The sequence below is a fragment of the Malaclemys terrapin genome, chromosome 21 (genome assembly GCF_027887155.1).
Source record: "Malaclemys terrapin pileata isolate rMalTer1 chromosome 21, rMalTer1.hap1, whole genome shotgun sequence".
NCBI classification, from domain to species: Eukaryota; Metazoa; Chordata; order Testudines; family Emydidae; genus Malaclemys; species Malaclemys terrapin.
This window is the reverse complement of record NC_071525.1, coordinates 16,514,767-16,534,062: the sequence shown is the minus strand read 5'-3', so window position 1 is coordinate 16,534,062 and position 19,296 is coordinate 16,514,767. Positions and strand designations below refer to the sequence as shown.

Sequence of the window (19,296 nt, the reverse complement as noted above, 5' to 3'; positions counted from 1 at the left end):
AAAAAGTGGGGAGGTTGTGAGGATGCTCTACAGTGGGGGGTGGGGGAGACTTGAGAGAGGGGCTGTGGGGAAGCAGAATTTGGATGTCCAAGCCCCTCTCAGGTGGCATTTGTTTGTTTAGACACTTGGGGGGGGGTGCTCCATTGCTTCTGACCCTGAGCCACTGATAAGACGCACTGGTCGGGGCTGGCTTCCTAGATACATCCCTGGAAAGGCACAAAAGTTTCAGCCTGGCCAGCCCTTGGGCAAAAGCTGAATAAGCCACATTATAGCCAACCCAATTACTGACATGGTGTTATTAGTGTTACCGCAGGACCCAAATGAGAACTAGGACCCGTCGTGCCGGGCGCTGCCCAGACACACAGCGAGAGACAGGCCCTGCCCCAGCTGAAATCAGGGCCCCATTGTGCCAGGCACTGCCCAGACACAGAGCCAGAGACAGGCCATGCCCCAGCTGAGATCAGGGCTGCCCAGAGAGGTGGGGGGCAAGTGGGGCAATTTGCCCCAGGCCCTGGGCCCCTCAGGGCACCCCCCCAAGAATATAGTATATTGCAACTTTTTTTTATGAAAGGGGCCCCCGAAATTGCTTTGCCCCAGGCCCCCTGAATCCTCTGGGTGGCCCTGGCTGAGATCAGGGCCCTGTTGTGCCAGGCACTGCCCAGACACAGTGAGATACAGTCCCTGCCCCAGCTGAGATCAGGGCCCCTTTGTGCCAGGCACTGCCCAGACACAGCGAGACACAGGCCCTGCCCCAGCTGAGATCAGAGCCCCGTTGTGCCGGGTGCTACTCTGCCCCAAAGAGCTCAGAATCTCGATTGCCAAAAGGCAGGAGGAGAAGCAGAGGCACAGAAGGGGATGGTGACTTGCCTGAGGTCACATAGAGCCTAACAGAGCTAAGAAGAAAACCCAGGTGTCCTGACCAAGAGATGGAGCGTCCCACATACCCCTCTTCAAGCTGATCCAATGTTCATTCCCCTCTCACTGAAGAATCCTCTTTCTTTCTAATCTGAACTTTGCAGACTTCCTCTGCCACCTGCTGGCTTTCACTCTGCTTGGTTCCTGTCTGCTGGGTTCAAAGCCCGCTGCTCCCCAAAATCTCTCCCCCCAGGAGGGGCTGATAGTCACCGCTTAACCTTCTTTAGGAGAATCAAAATTGATCGAGCTCCTTTTACATGTTACGGCATTTCCTCTCGCTGCAATTATAACGTGCCCTGGCTCTTATCCTCAGTAGTTCTCAAAGCACTTTACAAAGTTATGGGGAAACTGAGGCACGGGGGGAGTGGCTGAGCTGGGACTAGAACCCAGGCCTCCTGTGCTCCACTGCTCTATCCACTAGACCGTACGGCCTCGCAAGCTGACCTTTGATTACCAAAGGCTGTGTCAAAATCTTGCCTGCTAGGAATGCCCCCAGTGCATTGTGGGAGCTGGGTGTCAACACACAATCAAGAGTACTAATGACGAGGTGACTGAAACTCCCGAGTGCTGGATTTCCCAGTTTTACTTGGAAGCCAATTAGCCCTAAGTGTTGCATTTCCCAGAAGATAAGCCGAGCGTGTGCAATTCTCCAAGCCGCTGCTCTGCGGATTTGAGCGATTACTTGGAAGGCCTTGCGCAATTGTTGTGTTAGCATTGGAGTGGGATTGGCCCTAAGCTGGGGTGGGAGGATGAATCACGGCACCGATCACCTTCCCCGGTGGCTGGGATTATTGAGGGTCGGTGGATGGCTGCGTGTGGGCTCGTGGAGAGTGGAACAGGCGGACTGGAGCGGGTTGCTTGTTAAAGCAGAAGGAAAGAAGGGGGGATTTGTAGAGATCTCGGGGATAAATTGGGCAGAACTACATGGGAACATGAGCGGACAACATGGGACACCGGGATCCGGGTGCAAACCAACTGCCCATGGGCTCCCTGTGTGACACCATAAAGGAATGGGGCGATTTTTGCTCATAAATATTTATTTATTGCAGCTCATGCTTCCAGGCTGGGGGGCAGAGGGCACCCTGGAGCGCAGTGACGGGAAGGACCCAGGAGTCCTGGTGGAACCAACTGCCCATGAGCTCCCCACGTGATGTTGTGGCTAAGAGGGAGATGCTGGGCTGGAGAAGCTGGGGATAGGGAGTAGGAGCCGAGAGGTGGGGTCCCCTCTGGATATGGCATTGGGGAGACTCTGACTGGAGACTGCGCCCAGCTCTGGGGGGTGGCCTCATGTCAAACAGGACACTGGGAAATTGGGGAGGGTTCAGAGAAGAGTGATGGGGATGAACCAAAGGCTGGAAAACCTGCCTGAGAGCAGAGACTGAAGGAGCTCGATCTGTGGAGTTTCTCCCAGAGACGGCTCACAGGGGACTGGTTTCGGGGAGCAGAGGGTTCCTTAACCCAGCTGACAACGGCAGAGCAAATCCAGCAGCAGGGAGCTGAAGCCAGACTAATCCAGACTGGGAATAAGAGGAACTGGCCCCAGGAACAACTGCCCCAGATCTTGGGGTCTTTCCATAGAGATCAGGCATCTCTCTCTAAAAGCTCCGTTCTAGCTCACCCACCAGATATTGGCTTGAAATCTATGAACGGGCGGAGTTAAGGGCACACTGCAAAGGGGCAGCCTTAGCGTCACTCTAGTTCAACCCCCAGATCTGGGCTGGAGGCAGGGTTCCCTGAGGGAGTTTTCCCGTCCTGGGCTATGCAGGAGGGCAGGCTGGATGGGCAGAATGGTTCCTTTGGTTTTCAAAATGTATGACTCTACCAAGGGGACAATGATAAGGGTGCAAACACAAGCAGGTGTATTGTGGCAGCAGTTAGTGACACCAGTCATAGCTCTGTTGTACCAGGTGCTGTACAAAATGAGAAACACTCCCTGACCTGAAGAGCTTACAGTCTGAATAGACATGGGCAGGAGGGGAAAGTGAGGCACAGGGAGATGATGGGACTCGATCAGTCACAAAGTGGCAGACTGAGAAGAGAACACCAAGGAAGGCTGTGTCCAAACCTACTGCTCTTACCTTCAGCACCACGCTACTTCTTGACAGCACAGCTGTTTCCAGATCTGGGTTAAAAATTTTCCTTAACAGCCTAACACTTTTGGAATATTTTAACCCGGATCTTGAATCAACTGCTGTCTAGAGCACTCAGATATTTCCTTGCAGTAGACGGGATGTTGAACCCAGTACTCCTGGTCTAGGAAAGGCTGAGGTGTGCGTCAATGTATGGGGCTGAGGAACAAGAATAGACGCTATTGCATATTACCCTGGTCTTGATGCATTGCTCACTCGAGTGAGTGGGCATCTGATCTCACTCACGTGTGATTCAGTCCCTTGTCTGTTGCTTCCCCACACAGATAACAGCAACATAAAGGATCTGTGTGGAGCGGCTGGTGGGCGTATTTCTGCTTCCCCATACTGGGCCCTAATTCAAACTGGCCCCTCCCAGTCATTATGAGAGCTGCCCTGAGGGAGTTCTGTATCACTCTTGTGACATCTCATTGAGATGTGTCACTTGTGATGACATTCCCGGTGCCCTGCCACAGCTGAGCTAAGGTGTTATGTATCAGGTCAAACTCAGGTCAGCTCCCTGCTCACTGAGCAATTGTCCCAGGCTCCCTGCAGACCCAGGCAGTGTTACTGAGTCAGGTACATTGGGGGCAGCTCCCCTCTCTCAGCAATGGGTTCAGGCTCTCTGCAGATTCAGGCAGCGTCACTGCGTCAGTTACGCTCAGAGCAGCTCCCCCTTCTCGGAGCAATTGGCTCAGGTGCTATACTCCCAGGGGGATAAGGGGCCCTTACCACTGTGTAAGCCCCATGGGAATGGACATGGACCCAGTGAGGGGTGGGGTCTGAGTGAGGGAATGGGGCTTTTTCCAGCAGAGGGAGCTATTGCTTGCACATTCCTGCATCCAGCCCATATCTGATGGTTGAGATAGTGTGGTGCTTTTAGAAAGCAATGTCCATTTTCCAAGTGATGGAGAATCCACCCTGTCCCTAAGGAAGTTGTCCCTCTAGTTAACTGGATAACTTTGGGGTAGTTCTTTCCCTGCTTTGTGCCTCAGTTTCCCCATCTGTACAATGGGGATAGTGACACAGCACTCCTTTGTAAAGCACTTGGAGATCTACTCATGAACAACTAGATATTATTACTAAGGAGTCCTCTAGGGTCAGGTTCCTTGGGTTGATGGGGAAACTCCAGGCCTGGCTGGCCTTGCGTTGACACGAGCAGAATGGACCCAGCGTTAGGGCTGGGATGGAAGCCTTTCTCCTATCCCGTGACAATTTGCGAGATGGCAACATTTTCCCCCAAACTGGGCCCAAAAGTCAAATTTTCAACAAGCTTTTCAAACAACCACACTGGAAACAGTTTCAGCTTGGGTGAACGGAAAAGCGATCGTTTCGCCACGTGTTTCGATTTCAACTGTTTTTCGTGGTTTTAGCCTTGTCTGTTTGTTTTCCGGCTAACTTAAATCCAAGTTCGAAAGGTAACAATTGCTTGGAGCCGAAACACCCGACGCTTTTCGTTCCGAAAATTGTCAAAACGCACAATTTGGTCTTTCCAAATCGGGAGGTTCGTCCCCAATCTCACTTTTAATGAACCGGTTATTTTTTTTTTTTTCTGTTGCAAAAATCTACTGGAAAAATCCCTTCCCGGCTGCCCCTTCTGCACCTCCTCCTGTGCCAATGACTTGTAGAATTGGAGAAGGAAGAGCATGTGACTTCTTCCTTCTTGGAAGGATTAAGGATGAAGACTGACACACCCTGTCACTAACAGCGGCTTCCTGGTGCCTCAGGCAGGACTGGAATAAAAGCCGGTGATGGGTGGGGAAAGAAGGAACTGCGATCCGAGCTGGTTCTTTGGAAGCTACCTTGCCGGCTGTTGACTGACCGAGAGAGATTAACTCGTGGGGAAGGGCAGAACACAATTATCCGCCCTGCTCCTGCTCCCTGGGCCAATCCACCCTTTAGGCACAGCTCCTGGAGGCGTTGGGAGGTTCCTGGCTGGAGATCTTGACATTGTGCGATCCTCAGATTTGAGGACAGATTTGACAGACCAGATCTCTCTTGGCCAGCCAGGAAGTCACATTATAAAGCGACGCTGCGCCTGTCTCCGTCCAAAGAGCACACGAGGCTGCGCACGCTAGAGCTGCAGGTAATTCGCAGGCCCAGCCCGCCTGGTTCTCTTCTCTTTTGCTCTGCTGCACGGGGACCTCTTTCTGACCTGTCAGGGCGTGTTTGAGCCATGATCAAAAATGACATGTGTGATCTCGACACAGAGGGTGTTGATTCTGTGGTTTTGGGGGGGAGGGGCTGCGTTTTTGTTCAGTGGAGCCACTCACGTACTGGTGTCAGATTCTGAGCCCCTGGCAGAAGCGCCGGGGCCGAATCAGAGTGACTCCACTGGCGTCAATGGGGCCAATTCCCCTCTCGCTCACCTGGTGTAAATCAGGAGCGACTCCACGGGCGTGCAGTCAGGCCTCGGGAGGGAGGACACCACCGCATGGCCTGGCCTGAATCCAACCACCTCTTGGCCCCGTGGTTCACTTGGTCCAACCTGACTGCGGGCCCCATGGCCCAGGCACCATTCCCTGCCGGGGCGCGATGAGGCCCCCGCCCTACAGTTGACCAGACCTATAGTGCCCCGCACACTTTTTTCCCATTAGTCAGTGCTGAGATGCTCTCGTAGGAACCAATCAGAGCGCAGGATTCCTTGAGGGTGGCAGACCAGCAAGGGTGATGGACAAGGCTCAGGGGGCGGAGCCTGCAGTGGGGAGTGTCTTATGGACCAATTCCCTGGTAATGATTGTTTTCCTTCCCCCCCCCCCCCCCCCCAGCCCCTTGGCACGCAGGGGCCTTCCTGGAGCCAGCAGCCCCCACCGGCATGGAGCGGCTGGGCATCGCATTGCTGCTGGTGACTGCAGGTGAGTGTGTGTGTGTGTGTGTGTGTGTGTGTGTGTGTGTCACCCCCTACTGGAGGGGATGAGCCCTGTTCTGTCGGGACGTGTGTGTCTGCACACTCATGTGCGTTTCTGGCTGTGTGCGGGTGAGTGTTTGTCTCTGAGTGCGTGTGCGATTGTGTGCTTGGGCACGATTGTGTGTGTCTGTATGTGTGTGTGTTAAGCGGTGAGTATGTGCGTGATTGTGTTTATCTGCGAGCATGTGTAAGTGTGAGCACGTGACTGTGTGTTTATCCGCAAGTATTGTGCAAGGAAGACTGAGTGTGTATCTGCACGATTGGGTGTTCCATATTCTGTTGGTGTGCTGTCGTTTATCTGCGAATGTGTGGGGCTGCGTGCGCATTGAATCACAGCAATGAGGGGTTGGACGGGACCTCGAGAGGTCATCGAGTCCATCCCCCGGCGCTGTGGCAGGAACAAGTAAACGTAGACCAGCCTGGACAGGTGTTTGCCCAACCTGTTCTTAAAAACCTCCAGTGGCGGGTCTTCCACAACCTCCCTTGGAAGTCGATTCCAGAGCTGAGAAAGTTGTTCCAAATATCTACCCTCAATCTCCTTTGATGCGGATGTAGCTGTTTCCTTCTCATTCTTGGCTGACACAGAGAACAATCGATCCCCGTCCTCTTGGAACAGCCCTTACTGTATTTGCAGACTGCAGAGTGCACGGTTGTGTTTGAATGCACGTGTGTGAATATGCGAGCACGGACGTGTGTGGGGTAGGGTTGCCAGGTGTCCCGTTTTCGACCAGAACGCCCAGTTGAAAAGGGACCCTGGCAGCTCCGGTTAGCACAGCTGGGTTAAAAGTCTGGTTGGTGGCACAGCAGGTTACAGCAGGTTCCCTGCCTGCCGTGGCTCTGTGCAGCTCCCGGAAACAGTGGCATGTCCCCCCCTCCTGTTCCTTCACATAGGGGCAGCCAGGGAGCTACACGCGTTGCCTCCGCCCCAAATGCCAGCTCTGCAGCTCCCACTGGCTGGGAACCACGGCCAATGGGAGCTGCAGGGGCGGCGCCTGCGGACGGGGCAGTGCGCAGAGCAGCCTGGCCACGCCTCCGTGTAAGAGCCGGAGGGGGGACATGGAGCTGCTTGAGGTAAGTGTTGCTGGGAACCTGCACTCCTGACCCTTCTCCCACGTCCCAACCCCCTGCTCCAGCCCTGATCCCCCTCCCACCCTCTGAACCCCTTGGTCCAAGCCCGGAGCCCCCTCCTGCACCCCAATCCTCATCCCCAGCCCCACCTGAGTCTGCACCCCCAGCCAGAGCCCTCACCCCCTCACACACTTCAACCCCCTGCCCCAGCCCTGATCCCCCTCCGACCCTCTGAACCCCTTGGTCTCAGCCCAGAGCCCTCTCCTGCACCCCAACCCCTCATCCCCAGCCCCACCCCAGAGTCTGCACCCCCAGCCAGAACCCTTATCCCGTCCCACAGCCCAGCCCCCTGCCCCAGCCCTGATCCCCCTCCCACCCTCTGAACCCCTTGGTCTCAGGCCAGAGCCCCCTCCTGCACCCCAACCTCTCATCCCCAGCCCCACCTGAGTCTGCACCCCCAGTCAGAGTCCTCACCCCCTCACACACTTCAACCCCCTGCCCCAGCCCTGATCCCCCTCCCACCCTCTGAACCCCTTGGTCTCAGCCCAGAGCCCCCTCCTGCACCCCAACCCTCATCCCCAGCCCCACCTGAGTCTGCACCCCCAGTCGGAGTCCTCACCCCCTCACACAGCCCAACCACCTGCCCCAGCCTCGTGAAAATGAGCAACTGAGTGAGGGTGGGGAGAGCGAGCGACGGGGGTGCGGGGGGTGGGGGCTCGGATAAGGGGCGGTGCTTTGGAGGAGGGGTGGGGCAAGGGTTTTTGGTTTTGTGCAAGTAGAATGTTGGCAAGCCTAGTGTGTGGGAGGGCGTATTTCTCAGCGTGCACATCTGCAGGCTTGTGTGTGCACCCAGGTGGGTGTGTTTTCAAGGCCAGATGGGACCATTGTGATCATCTGGGTTGGCCTCCTGCATCACGCAGGCCTGCAAACGGCTCCCAAATGATCCCAAAGCTGAGCTTTCTGTAAAACGCCCCATCTTGATGTCAAAGTTGTCAGTGACGAAGAATCCTCGTCACTGGGTCCAGTGATTAATTATCCCCCCTGATCAGAATGTACGCTGATTTCCAGTCTGTGTGCACGGTTTTGTGAGAGACAGGGCGGGCATGGCTTTGCACTTTAAGCAGGTGCCTGTGAAGCAAATAAGGAGTCCCCCCTTCGAGTTGATTTTAATTGCTAACGATCGATTGCAAACGGGAGCCAGGAATGATGGCCCAGTGGTTAGCGCACAGGCCTGGGATGTGCGGGACGTGGCTTCAATTCTGCCCCAACACAGACGTGGTGTGACCTCGGTTAAGTCACATTGCTGCTCTGTGCCTCAGTTTCCCATGTAGTAAGAAGAGGGCCTGAAACATAAGTCCTTGTATCAGAGGCCTGGTATGAGGCCTGAACTAAAGTAGTGGTCAAAACGTTGGGGTCACCAATGTCGTCAGATGTTCGGCTGCACATGTGTGTTCCCGCCGTATGCCATCCCAGCCCTGCGCAGCAGACCTCAAACGAACCGCCCAATGACCACAAGATCGGTTAAGGTGTGAAGGCACCAGGCCAGGTTTATTGTCAACAAAGCACGGTCCTAGCTCCCCGGATCAATGTCTACAACTACACTAGCACATGTATGGACCAGCTCAGTCAGTGGTGGGACTTTCCACTGCCCCCTCAGCTGGCCAAAGACACTCCCTCTGAGATGCATCTTTATAGCCCAATACAAACAAGTTACGTATTGCCACTGATGTCTTCAGGCACCATCTATTGCCTTGTACCTGTAGGCTCAATCAAAACATCTCTATCCATCATGCTGTCATCCTGCCCTTATCTTTAAGATGGGACAGCATGTTCCAGTTATCTTTGGGGAGTGTATTTGGTATCAAGGTATTCCGGTACCACCCTTCTAGAATGTGTTTGTGTGAGTGTCCTATGCCTAACACCTCTGAGGAATGTGTGTTTTTGCAATATCAGCCCTGTGCTTGCCAAATTCTGTGAGCAGGGCCTGCCTCTTGCTCACAACCTGCCTTTGCTTCATGTCAGCACAGTTTTGACTACTTCAGTTCAGGCCTCAGGCCTCATACCAGGCCTCTGATACATGGGCTTATGTTTCAGGCCCTCTTCTTACTACATCCTCTAGTGTACAAAGGGGACAATAGCCCTGCCCAGCCTTCCAGAGGTGGTGGTGAGGGTCACTGTGCTAAAGGGGTGAGGCACCCAGAGGCTGCGGTGATGGTCAGGTCAGAGACAGAAATGCCAGGGGACTGAGATGGCTAATGGTGAGGGCACGGTTTGGTGACGTTTTCTAATTTCCACTGGCTGCACCTGGGGCGAATTTGAATCAGACACTGAAGCAAGAGGAGGAAGGAGCTGGGGGACCCTGATCTGAACGGGGGCAAAGCAGGATAGCGCTGCAGCATCACAGAGCTTCCCCTCCCTCCCCAGTTGTGAACGTTTCTGCTTTGCCTCCCAGTGACCAGCCAGAATAACCGGATCATCGGTGGTGCCCCCTGCACGCCTCACTCCATGCCTTGGCAGGCCGCCCTCTTTGTGGGCCCCCAGCTCAACTGTGGAGGGACCCTGATTGCCAGGAACTGGGTGATCACCGCAGCCCACTGCCACGTCAGTTGGTGAGTGTAGGTTTGTGGGGATGTCGGGCGAGGGGGAGAGGGTGTGTATGTAGGGGAGAGGGTCTGTGTGTAACTGAGTGGGTGTGTGATTGTAAGTGGGTGTGACAGTGCGGTTGTGCACGTGTTGGGAATTGTATGTCTGATTGTGAATGGGTGTGAGAGTGCACTTGTGCAGGTGTGTGTGCATGTGTTGGGTAGGGCATGTGTGTTTGTGAGTGGGTCTGAGAGCACGGTTGGGCATGTTGTGAATATGTTGGGGAGGAGGTGTGTGATTGTGAGAGTGTGCTTGAGCATTTGTGAATGTTTGGGGGGGGCATGTGTGATTCTGAGTGTGAGAGTGCAATTGTGCATGTGTGTATTTTGAGTAGTGTGTGATTGGGAGTTGGTGTGAGAGTGTGCTTATGCATTTGTGCATGTGTGGGGGAGCACATGTGTGATTGTGATTGTGAGAGTACAATCGTGCATTTGTGTGTTTGGGGAGAGCACGTGTGACTGTAAATTGGGAGGGGGAGTGTATACATGATTGTGTATATGTGTATTTGTAAAAGGATGTTTCTGTGCTCATGGGATTGTGCCTGTGTTTGATCTCATAGCCACGCCTAGCGATTTCTGCATCCAGCCCATATCTGATGGTTGAGCTAGCGCACCCTTAACTCCACCCCCTTGTGTGTACCCTTAACTCCGCCCCCTTGCATGTGTACCCTTAACTCCACCTTCAGAGATTCATGGATTCCCTACATTCATGTTCTATCCAGTTTGACCTCCTATATAGCCCAGGCCAGAGAACCTCCCCCAGGGATTCCAGCCCAACAACCAGTGCCCAGTTCCCACCATGGCCTCGGTCCCCCACCCCACGCTTTTCTGACATGCGTCTGTTTCCCTGCAGCCCCATCAGTGTGCGCCTGGGAGAGCACAACATCAAGCATCTGGACTGGACAGAGCAGCTGAGACTCTCAGACAAAATGATCCTCCACCCCGGCTATAACCCCGCCAGCAAGGACAATGACATCATGCTCATCAAATTGCTCACCCCGGCTAACTTCAACAAAAATGTCCAACCCCTGGAGCTACCTACCAGTTGCCCCTCCTCCGGGGAGAAATGTGTGATATCCGGATGGGGAACAACAAAAAGCCCTCAATGTACGGTAACACCAATGTTGGGGGGCAGGCTTAGCTTCAAGGGGGAAGGAGCCAGCAGGTCGGAAAAACGAGACAAGCCCCCCATATTTCTTCTTCTTTCTTGCCACATCCCTATTTGCCTCAGCAATTTTTATGGCCATTTCCCCTGAAAACTTTCCCAGGAATGCATTTATTTTGTTGTTTTCTTTCAGCAATCGAGCATTCCTGAGGTTCCATTTAGAGCCATTGAGAAATTTGCCATCGAAATTGTATCTCCCCCCCCCCCCCACCACCAGCGTAAAATTGGATGGCTGATCAGTTGAACATGTCCATGGCATGGGGCTGCTTCCTGGGAAAAGTTTGATTTATGGTTGAAAAAAGGAGTGCTGAAAAACTTCTGCCAAAAACATTTGGGCTGGAAATCGGAGAAGACTTTGGCCAAAAATGAAAGTTTTGGGCTAAAAATGAAAACAGATTTTGGCCAGAACCTGAAGGGGGGTGGGGGGGGGGTTGGTGGAAAGTTGTAGATTTTGGGGGGTGAAACAGGAAAATTTTTGGCCTAAAACAGAAACAAGTTCAGAGATTGTGTTTTTCTTTGAGGAAAAGATGAAATTCTGCCCCCTCTCCGTTTTCCAACTAGCAGTCGTTTGATTTACGAAAGGTTTACATGTGCCTAGGAGTCAGGTTCTAGGTGTGTGGAGACATGAGTAACATGTGGCTGGTTATATGCTCATCAGTTAAAGGGGGTTGTGAGCCGTGCTTGAAAGCAACCTATTGATTGTTCACTTCTAAGCCAATGGGCATATAAATCATCCTGGTTCGAGGTGGGTGGGAAATGATTTTCCTGTCCAATGACCCCGGCCCTGGGTCTAACCCTACGTCACTGGGGCTGTGTCCAATGATCCCGGCCCGGGATCTAACCCTACGTCACTGGGGCTGTGTCCAGTGACCCCGGCCCTGGGTCTAACCCTACGTCACTGGGGCTGTGTCCAGTGACCCCGGCCCTGGATCTAACCCTACGTCACTGGGGCTGTGTCCAGTGACCCCGGCCCAGGATCTAACCCTACGTCACTGGAGCTGTGTCCAGTGACCCCGGCCCTGGGTCTAACCCTACGTCACTGGGGCTGTGTCCAATGATCCCGGCCCGGGATCTAACCCTACGTCACTGGGGCTGTGTCCAGTGACCCTGGCCCTGGATCTAACCCTACGTCACTGGGGCTGTGTCCAGTGACCCCGGCCCGGGATCTAACCCTACGTCACTGGGGCTGTGTCCAATGACCCCGGCCCTGGATCTAACCCTACGTCACTGGGGCTGTGTCCAATGACCCCGGCCCTAGGTCTAACCCTACGTCACTGGGGCTGTGTCCAATGACCCCGGCCCTGGGTCTAACCCTACGTCACTGGGGCTGTGTCCAATGACCCCGGCCCGGGATCTAACCCTACGTCACTGGGGCTGTGTCCAATGACCCCGGCCCGGGATCTAACCCTACGTCACTGGGGCTGTGTCCAATGACCCCGGCCCGGGATCTAACCCTACGTCACTGGGGCTGTGTCCAATGACCCCGGCCCGGGATCTAACCCTACGTCACTGGGGCTGTGTCCAATGACCCCGGGCCTGGATCTAACCCTACGTCACTGGGGCTGTGTCCAGTGACCCCGGCCCTGGATCTAACCCTACGTCACTGGAGCTGTGTCCAGTGACCCCGGCCCTGGGTCTAACCCTACGTCACTGGGGCTGTGTCCAATGACCCCGGGCCTGGGATCTAACCCTACGTCACTGGGGCTGTGTCCATTGACCCCGGCCTGGGATCTAACCCTACGTCACTGGGGCTGTGTCCAATGACCCCGGCCCTGGGTCTAACCCTACGTCACTGGGGCTGTGTCCAATGACCCCGGCCCTGGATCTAACCCTACATCACTGGGGCTGTGTCCAGTGACCCCGGCCCGGGATCTAACCCTACGTCACTGGGGCTGTGTCCAATGACCCCGGCCCTGGGTCTAACCCTACGTCACTGGGGCTGTGTCCAATGACCCCAGGCCTGGGTCTAAACCTATGTCACTGGGGCTGTGTCCAGTGACCCCGGCCCTGGATCTAACTCTAAATCTTTCTCCCACTGACAAAATATCCATTGTGTTGTGTTGTTGTTTTTTGTAGTGTACTTCCCACCTGTTCTCCACTGTGGCAACGTCTCCATTTTCTCCAAGGAACTGTGCCGCAGTATCTATCCTCACTACTACACCGAGAACATGCTGTGTGCTGGGGTGCTGGAAGGGGGAATAGACTCGTGCCAGGTGAGGGGATGGCATAGCTGAAGGCGGGATTTGAGGGCTGGCCTTGTGGTCCTACTACCTTGGGAGCAGCTTGTGCAGGGATGGGATCAAGAGAGGGGAGAGAGAATGGGAGGACGGTGAGACCAACTCAGATGGATTCTTGAGTGGTTTTCTATAGCGGCATAGCTTTCAAGGCCAGGACAGACCATTCTGCCCACCCAGGGTGCCCTGCTGCATAGCCCAGACTGGAAAACCTCCCCAGGGATTACCGCATTCAGCCCATATCTGCGGGTCGAGCTAGAGCATCCGGAACTCCGCCTCGTTGTGTGATTGCTCTTAACTCTGCCCAGTTCTGATGTCTAGGAAGGATGATCAGATCAACTCGGGTGGAAAATTTCACCCGTATACTCCTGTATCTACCCACATTCGATGCACAAGGCTGCCTAGAGCTACACTAAGATGCATGTTGGTTACGTGAGCACCGTTAACTATGCAATCCAGATCGCTCTGTAGAATTGACCTGTTTTCTGCTGTCTGGCTATTGACCCTCTCCAGGGATCATATCTTTCCACCCCAAGAGGGTTAGAAAGATACTTTATTTTTTAAATCAGAACTGAGATTCTCCTACACTGACCAGAGCAATAATGGATTTTTCAGGTCTCTGGCCACTCCAGAAAATCAGGAAAAAAATTCATTCCTGCTCCAACCACATATGAAAATTTTCATAATTTTTGGTCAATCAAAAAGTGAGAAAAGCTAGCTTTGGGTCGAGGGGAAGGTTTCATTTCGACAAAATCAAAATATTTCCTTTCATTTGTGACCCTTTGTAACTAGGATTAGTTTTAAAAGGAAATTGTGAAGAGCAAAGGCATTGTGAGCCGGAAAATGGCCAGGTTTGGTTTCCAAACTGGCGAGACGACCCGTTTTGATGTTTCAGAAACGTTGGGTCAGTTTCTGAAACAGATTCGGTGAAATCGAGGTGAAGTCACAAAACGGTTCTATGTCACCAGACCTCCACCTTTCACCGAAAGAAAGCTTTGAGCGAAAATGTTTTTGCTCAGCTCTCCTCCCATAGTTATAAAATCACAGAGTTCCAGGCGAGATGAGATCACCAGCCCATTTAGCCTCCTGTATATCACAGGCCATCAGCGCTGAAACCAACGACCAAAATTAAGCGAAATTATTACAGCGAGAATCCCATGACCAGGGCCGGCTCCAGTTTTTTTGCCGCCCCAAGCGGCGAAGAAAAAAAAAAAGATAAAGCCGCAATCGGCGGCACTTTGGTGGCGGCTCTACTGTGCTGCTTCATTCTTCGGTGGCAATTCGGCGGCCGGTCCTTCCCTCCGAGAAGGACTGAGAGACCGGCCGATGAATTGCTGCCAAAGACCCGGATGTGCCGCCCCTCTCCATTGGCCGCCCCAAGCACCTGCTTCCTGCGCTGGGTGCCTGGAGCCGGCCCTGCCCGTGACTCTGGGAGCGGGGGGGTTAAGGAAAGCCCTGAGCCTCACCAGAGTTTGGCAAGTCTGGAGGTGAACTCCAGAGTTCTCAGGAAACCAGGACAAAGAGCAGGAGCGAATGAGTGCAATTATAATGGGTGGGACTTGCTTATCTGATTGTTGCAGTAGGATCTGAGTAGCTAATGGGCAGACATGTCTTAACAGGGGAGGGTTGGAGTAGCCCAGATAAACCCCAGTCATAAAAACGATCGCGTTGTGGCTGCAAAGACAAGAAGTTCTCTGAAATCTCCCAGTGCTCTGCTTTGGACAATGGAAAGGGGGGCATAAACCTGCCACCGCCTCTTGTGTCCCTGGAGTGGGTGGGTGGGGGCTTCCTACGACAACAAAAAGCCCGGATCTTCTCGTTCTGCCCCCATGTCAGCAGCGTGGTCCACACGTTAGAGCAGGGGAGTGTAGGCACTGGGGATCTGTGTTTCCCACTGTCTGTGAATTTAAATAGAAGCGGAACAACCACATTTCCTTCCCCACCACCCTCCCCCAAGCTGAGTTTCAAAATCCCAGCCCCACCTGCTGCGGCAAGTGACTGCTCTGCTCTGTGCCTCAGTTTCCCCATCTCGGGTATAATAAAAATGCCTGCTCCTCCCATGCCTAGAATCAGTGTGGCAAGGAGTCAGGACACCTTTGTTCTATTCCCAGTTCCTGCTGGGTTACCTTGGCCAAATCACTTCTCCCCACTCTGTGCCTCAGTTTCCCCCTCTGCATAATGGAGAATAAGGGAAAAAACACATGCTATGCCCATGCAAGTAGCCATCAAGAGACTTAGACAAAGGTGCTGGCTTAGAAGTCAGGACACCTGGGTTCTTTTGCCACCGGGTGACCTTGGGCAAATCACTTCTCCTCTCTCCTTACCTCAGTCCCCTCGTCTGCTTAGACTGCTTTTTTTGTAAACGGGGGGGATTGAACCCCGGGCACTCAGAACCCAAGTTGGCACCTTAACCATTGGACTTTCTTTCCTAGCCAGTTAGTGGCAACCTAAACGAAAGGCATTTTTGAAAACTGTTGGCCTGTAGTTTTAAAGTGGTAGCAAGAATCCAGTCAGTGGGAGGGGCTGGGGATTGTCATAATCAGGAATGAAGCGGAAGAGGGGGACAGAGCAGCTTTCGAGGATAACGCCATTTCCTTTATTAGAATAGAGCTCCTTGTTCAGTGTCAGAAGAAAGTGACTGTGCACAGCACAGGTGGACACCGAACGGCTCACAACCCCCTCTAGTGGCTGCTGCATGGGTTCCTGGTGCCCCCTTCACCTTTAACGAGCTATTTCCCTCCAGCAAAATGCAGAGTCCTTGGGACTGCACTGTTCCTGAAGATCGCCATCTAGTGGCAGACAAGAATGATACCGCCCATGCTTTCGTTCCCTAGCTGTGCAATCCCTTTGGGGTCTGCTGATGAGCTATTCACGTGCAACCCTGTGCATTTGCATCACAGCAGGGAGGGGAATTTTGCTCCTCAAAGGCCTCAGGGCCTCTGTTCAGCCACAAAGAGGAATTAAAGTTGCTGATGGGAAGAGCCGTTTGGTGGGTCTTACAACACCCAGGACATGTCTGACATACTCTTGAGCACCACCTATTGGCACCTTTTGCCTTGACGAGCTATTTGCTAGGGCTGGTTGGAAATTTTCCATAGAAATGGTGAAAGTGGGTTTTCGACAAAACTAAGCTTATGGTGAAAAGCGTCTGCTCTCCATGAAAATTTAATTGTTTTGGTGACAAACCAAATGCCAGAGAAACAAAAATCTGGAAAGGCCACTGTGATGCTTCGTAGGAGTTGTAGTTCAGGTAGCACATGTCCCCGTTCTCTATAGGCTGGACTCCTCAGCCAGACAACTTCTCCCATCATGCACCACAACCTAGGACTTCCATGATGCACCACCCCCCGTCTCCAAGAGTGGAGACCGTGGTGTGTCCTAGGAAGTGTAGTCCGGTTGAGGACTATAGAGGAGAACATGAGGTATCTGAACCACAATTCCCATGAAGTATCACGGGTTTAAAACAAACAAAACTTCTTCACACAACATGCAGTTAGCCTGTGGAACTTGTTCCCAGGGGATGTTGTGAAGGCCAAAAAATTTACTGTATTCAAAAAAGAGAACTTCTGGAGAAGTTCATGGAAGATAGGTCCATCAGTGGCTATTAGTCAAGATGGCCATGGATGCAACCCCATGCTCTGGGTGTCCCTCAGCCTCTGACTGCCAGAAGATGGGACTGGACAGCAGGGGATGGATGACTCGATAATTGCCCTGTTCTGTTCATTCCCTCTTAAGCATCTGGCACCAGCCACTGTCAGAAGACAGGATACTGGGCTAGATGGACCATTGACCATTTTTATGTTTTTATGTCCTTTCCAGATGGAACTATAATGGTTTTCAGGCAGTTGTTTTTTTGCCAAAGTTTCACAGCCAGCATATACTTTTCAGCAAAATTTACTTGAGTCGAAACTCCAATTTTCCATCGAAAAGCAGTTTCTGTGGAAAATGTCCCTTGGAAATAGTTCGTCAAGGCAAACGGTGCCAATAGGTGGCGCTTAAGAGTATGTAACATGCTGGATGCTATAAAACCAGTCAAACGCGTTGTGCTACAAATGACTTCCCCTGCACGTCGCTTTCCATCCAAGTTGAAATATTTCAGTTGGGGCCAAACTACTTTGGTATTTGAATTTTTGATGAAGAAAATCAAGAAGTTGGGTGGAAAACGTGGGCAAAAGTGAAATTGGTTATCATTTTCGTTGATTGTTTCTACTGGAAAAGACCCCCTTTTCGGGTGCGCTCTGCTCTGTACCCATATCCAGACGTAGAGCATTCTTGTCACAGCATTGTAGATTCGATAATGTTGTTTCTGAGGTGCATTCTTGCCTGTCGTTCTTGGCCGTGATGTAGTGTTGTCTGTCTCCTTCTAGGGAGATTCCGGGGGACCCCTACTCTGCAATGGGAAACTCCAAGGCATTGTGTCTTGGGGGACCCAGACATGCGCACTGCCCAACAAACCAGGTGTCTACGTCAGCATCTGTAAATACATCGACTGGATCCGGGAGACCATGAACAACAACTGATCCTTGGTACCTCAGGACACTGCGGTATCCCTCCCTCTCTGACCTGCGCTGCCGCATAGGGTCCGTACAGTGCCGTTGCAAGTGCATTAGCCAGATTGTCCCTCCTGGCTCTGTGCACAGATGTTAAATAATAAAGGCCCTCTGCTGCTGGGAGCGGTTAGTTCATGGACACACCACATGATTTTATGCCTTCTTCTTAGTGTAGCACCATGCCCTGTAAGTATAATGCTTCACTGCAGCATCTGGGCGCCTCACAATCGCCAATGTCTTTATCCTCACACACCCATTTGAGGCAAAGCAGGGCTATTCTCCCCATTATATAGCTAGGGAAACTGGGGCATGGAGCAGCTAAGCGATTTGTCCATGCTCACATAGGAAGTCTGTAGCAGAGCAATGACTTGAACCTGGGTCTCCAAGGTCAAGGTATGTGCACTAACCACTAAGCCATCCCACCCACCATCCCTTGCTCCCCTTCCCTGTCAGCTGGTTGGAAAAGCGGTTCGGGTCAGAAATGGAATGTTCCATGGGAAAATGCGGAACTTCCCCTGGGGGAAGATTCCAAAGTGTGGGTAAGCAGGAAACAGCTACTTTCTCTTTCTCCAATGGGCAGAAAATGGGACAAAAGTTTGTGAAACCTCCCTCCGACTTTTTCATTCTTTGGTGCTGGCCAAAGTTGGGACATAATGTGAGACAATAGGTTTCCCTTTGCATTTTCTTTCTTTTTTGAACGTTTTCCCACAGGGAAACAGAAATTTCCTGGTGGGAAAATTTCAGAAGGGGGGTGTTTTCTCCCCTCCCCGGTGCAAAAAATCTGTTGAACACCAAGAGCCATTGACTTTGGATGAGGAACTGAGTGGAGACACATTTGATCCCAGGCTCCCAGCATGCAAACCCTCTTTGCCATTTCAGAACGAGCCAGTATCTCTGACCCAGCAGCCCTCGACTCGGCACAGGAACCTGGAGGTGTTGGGCAAATGCAGATTGAACCTTGGAAGATCTAGTCCAGCCAGGGAACCAGACCCATAAAAGAAAAAGGAGGCACCTGAAACTACAACTTCCATAATGCACCATGGTGGTTTAGCAAGAGGGGGAGACTGCGGTGCATCATGGGAGCTGTAGTCAAACCACGGTGCCTGGCCCATAGAGGAAAATGAGGGTACAAGGCACCTGAACTACATTTATTTACTTATTTCCTGTTCGAATTAGGGCAGATCTTTTAGAAAAAAACATCCCATCTTGACTTAAAAACAGCCAGTGATGGAGAATCCCCTACTGTCCTTGGTACATTCTTTCAAGAATTAAGTACCCTTCCTGTTAAAAATATAGCATTGTATTTCTAGTCTGCATTTGTCTCCCTTCAACTTCCAGCCATTGGATCTTGTTAGATCTTAGCTAGATTGAAGAGGCCTCCATGATCAAATTGCTACTTAAGGGCTGAGATCACGTCACCCCTTAACCTCCTCTTTGTTAAACTGAATAAACCGAGCTCCTTGCGTGTGTCACTATAACGCATGGTTTCGAATCCTTTACTCGTTCTGGTGGCTCTTCTCTGCCCCCTCTCCAACTTATCATTGGCTTTCTTGAATTACGGATGCCAGAACTGGATGCAGTATTCCAGCAGCGGTCGCATCAGTGCCAAACACAACGTTCCACTCCATGAAAGAGACAACATGCAGGTTTCACACCACTTAAGAAAAGGGACAGGAGAGGCTCATGCA

General features: G+C 52.5%; 1 protein-coding gene across 1 annotated transcript; it reads left to right on the top strand.

Annotated features, from left to right (window-relative positions):
* Positions 1–4,923: 4,923 nt before the first annotated feature.
* On the top strand, positions 4,924–17,819 carry LOC128827528 (trypsin-like). Its single transcript, XM_054011462.1, has 6 exons — positions 4,924–5,127; positions 5,810–5,896; positions 9,470–9,626; positions 10,513–10,766; positions 12,901–13,037; positions 17,426–17,819. The coding sequence occupies exons 2-6, from the start codon at positions 5,857–5,859 to the stop codon at positions 17,576–17,578; spliced, it is 741 nt and encodes a 246-aa protein (XP_053867437.1). The 5' UTR covers positions 4,924–5,127; positions 5,810–5,856; the 3' UTR covers positions 17,579–17,819.
* The last annotated feature ends 1,477 nt before the right edge of the window (positions 17,820–19,296 follow it).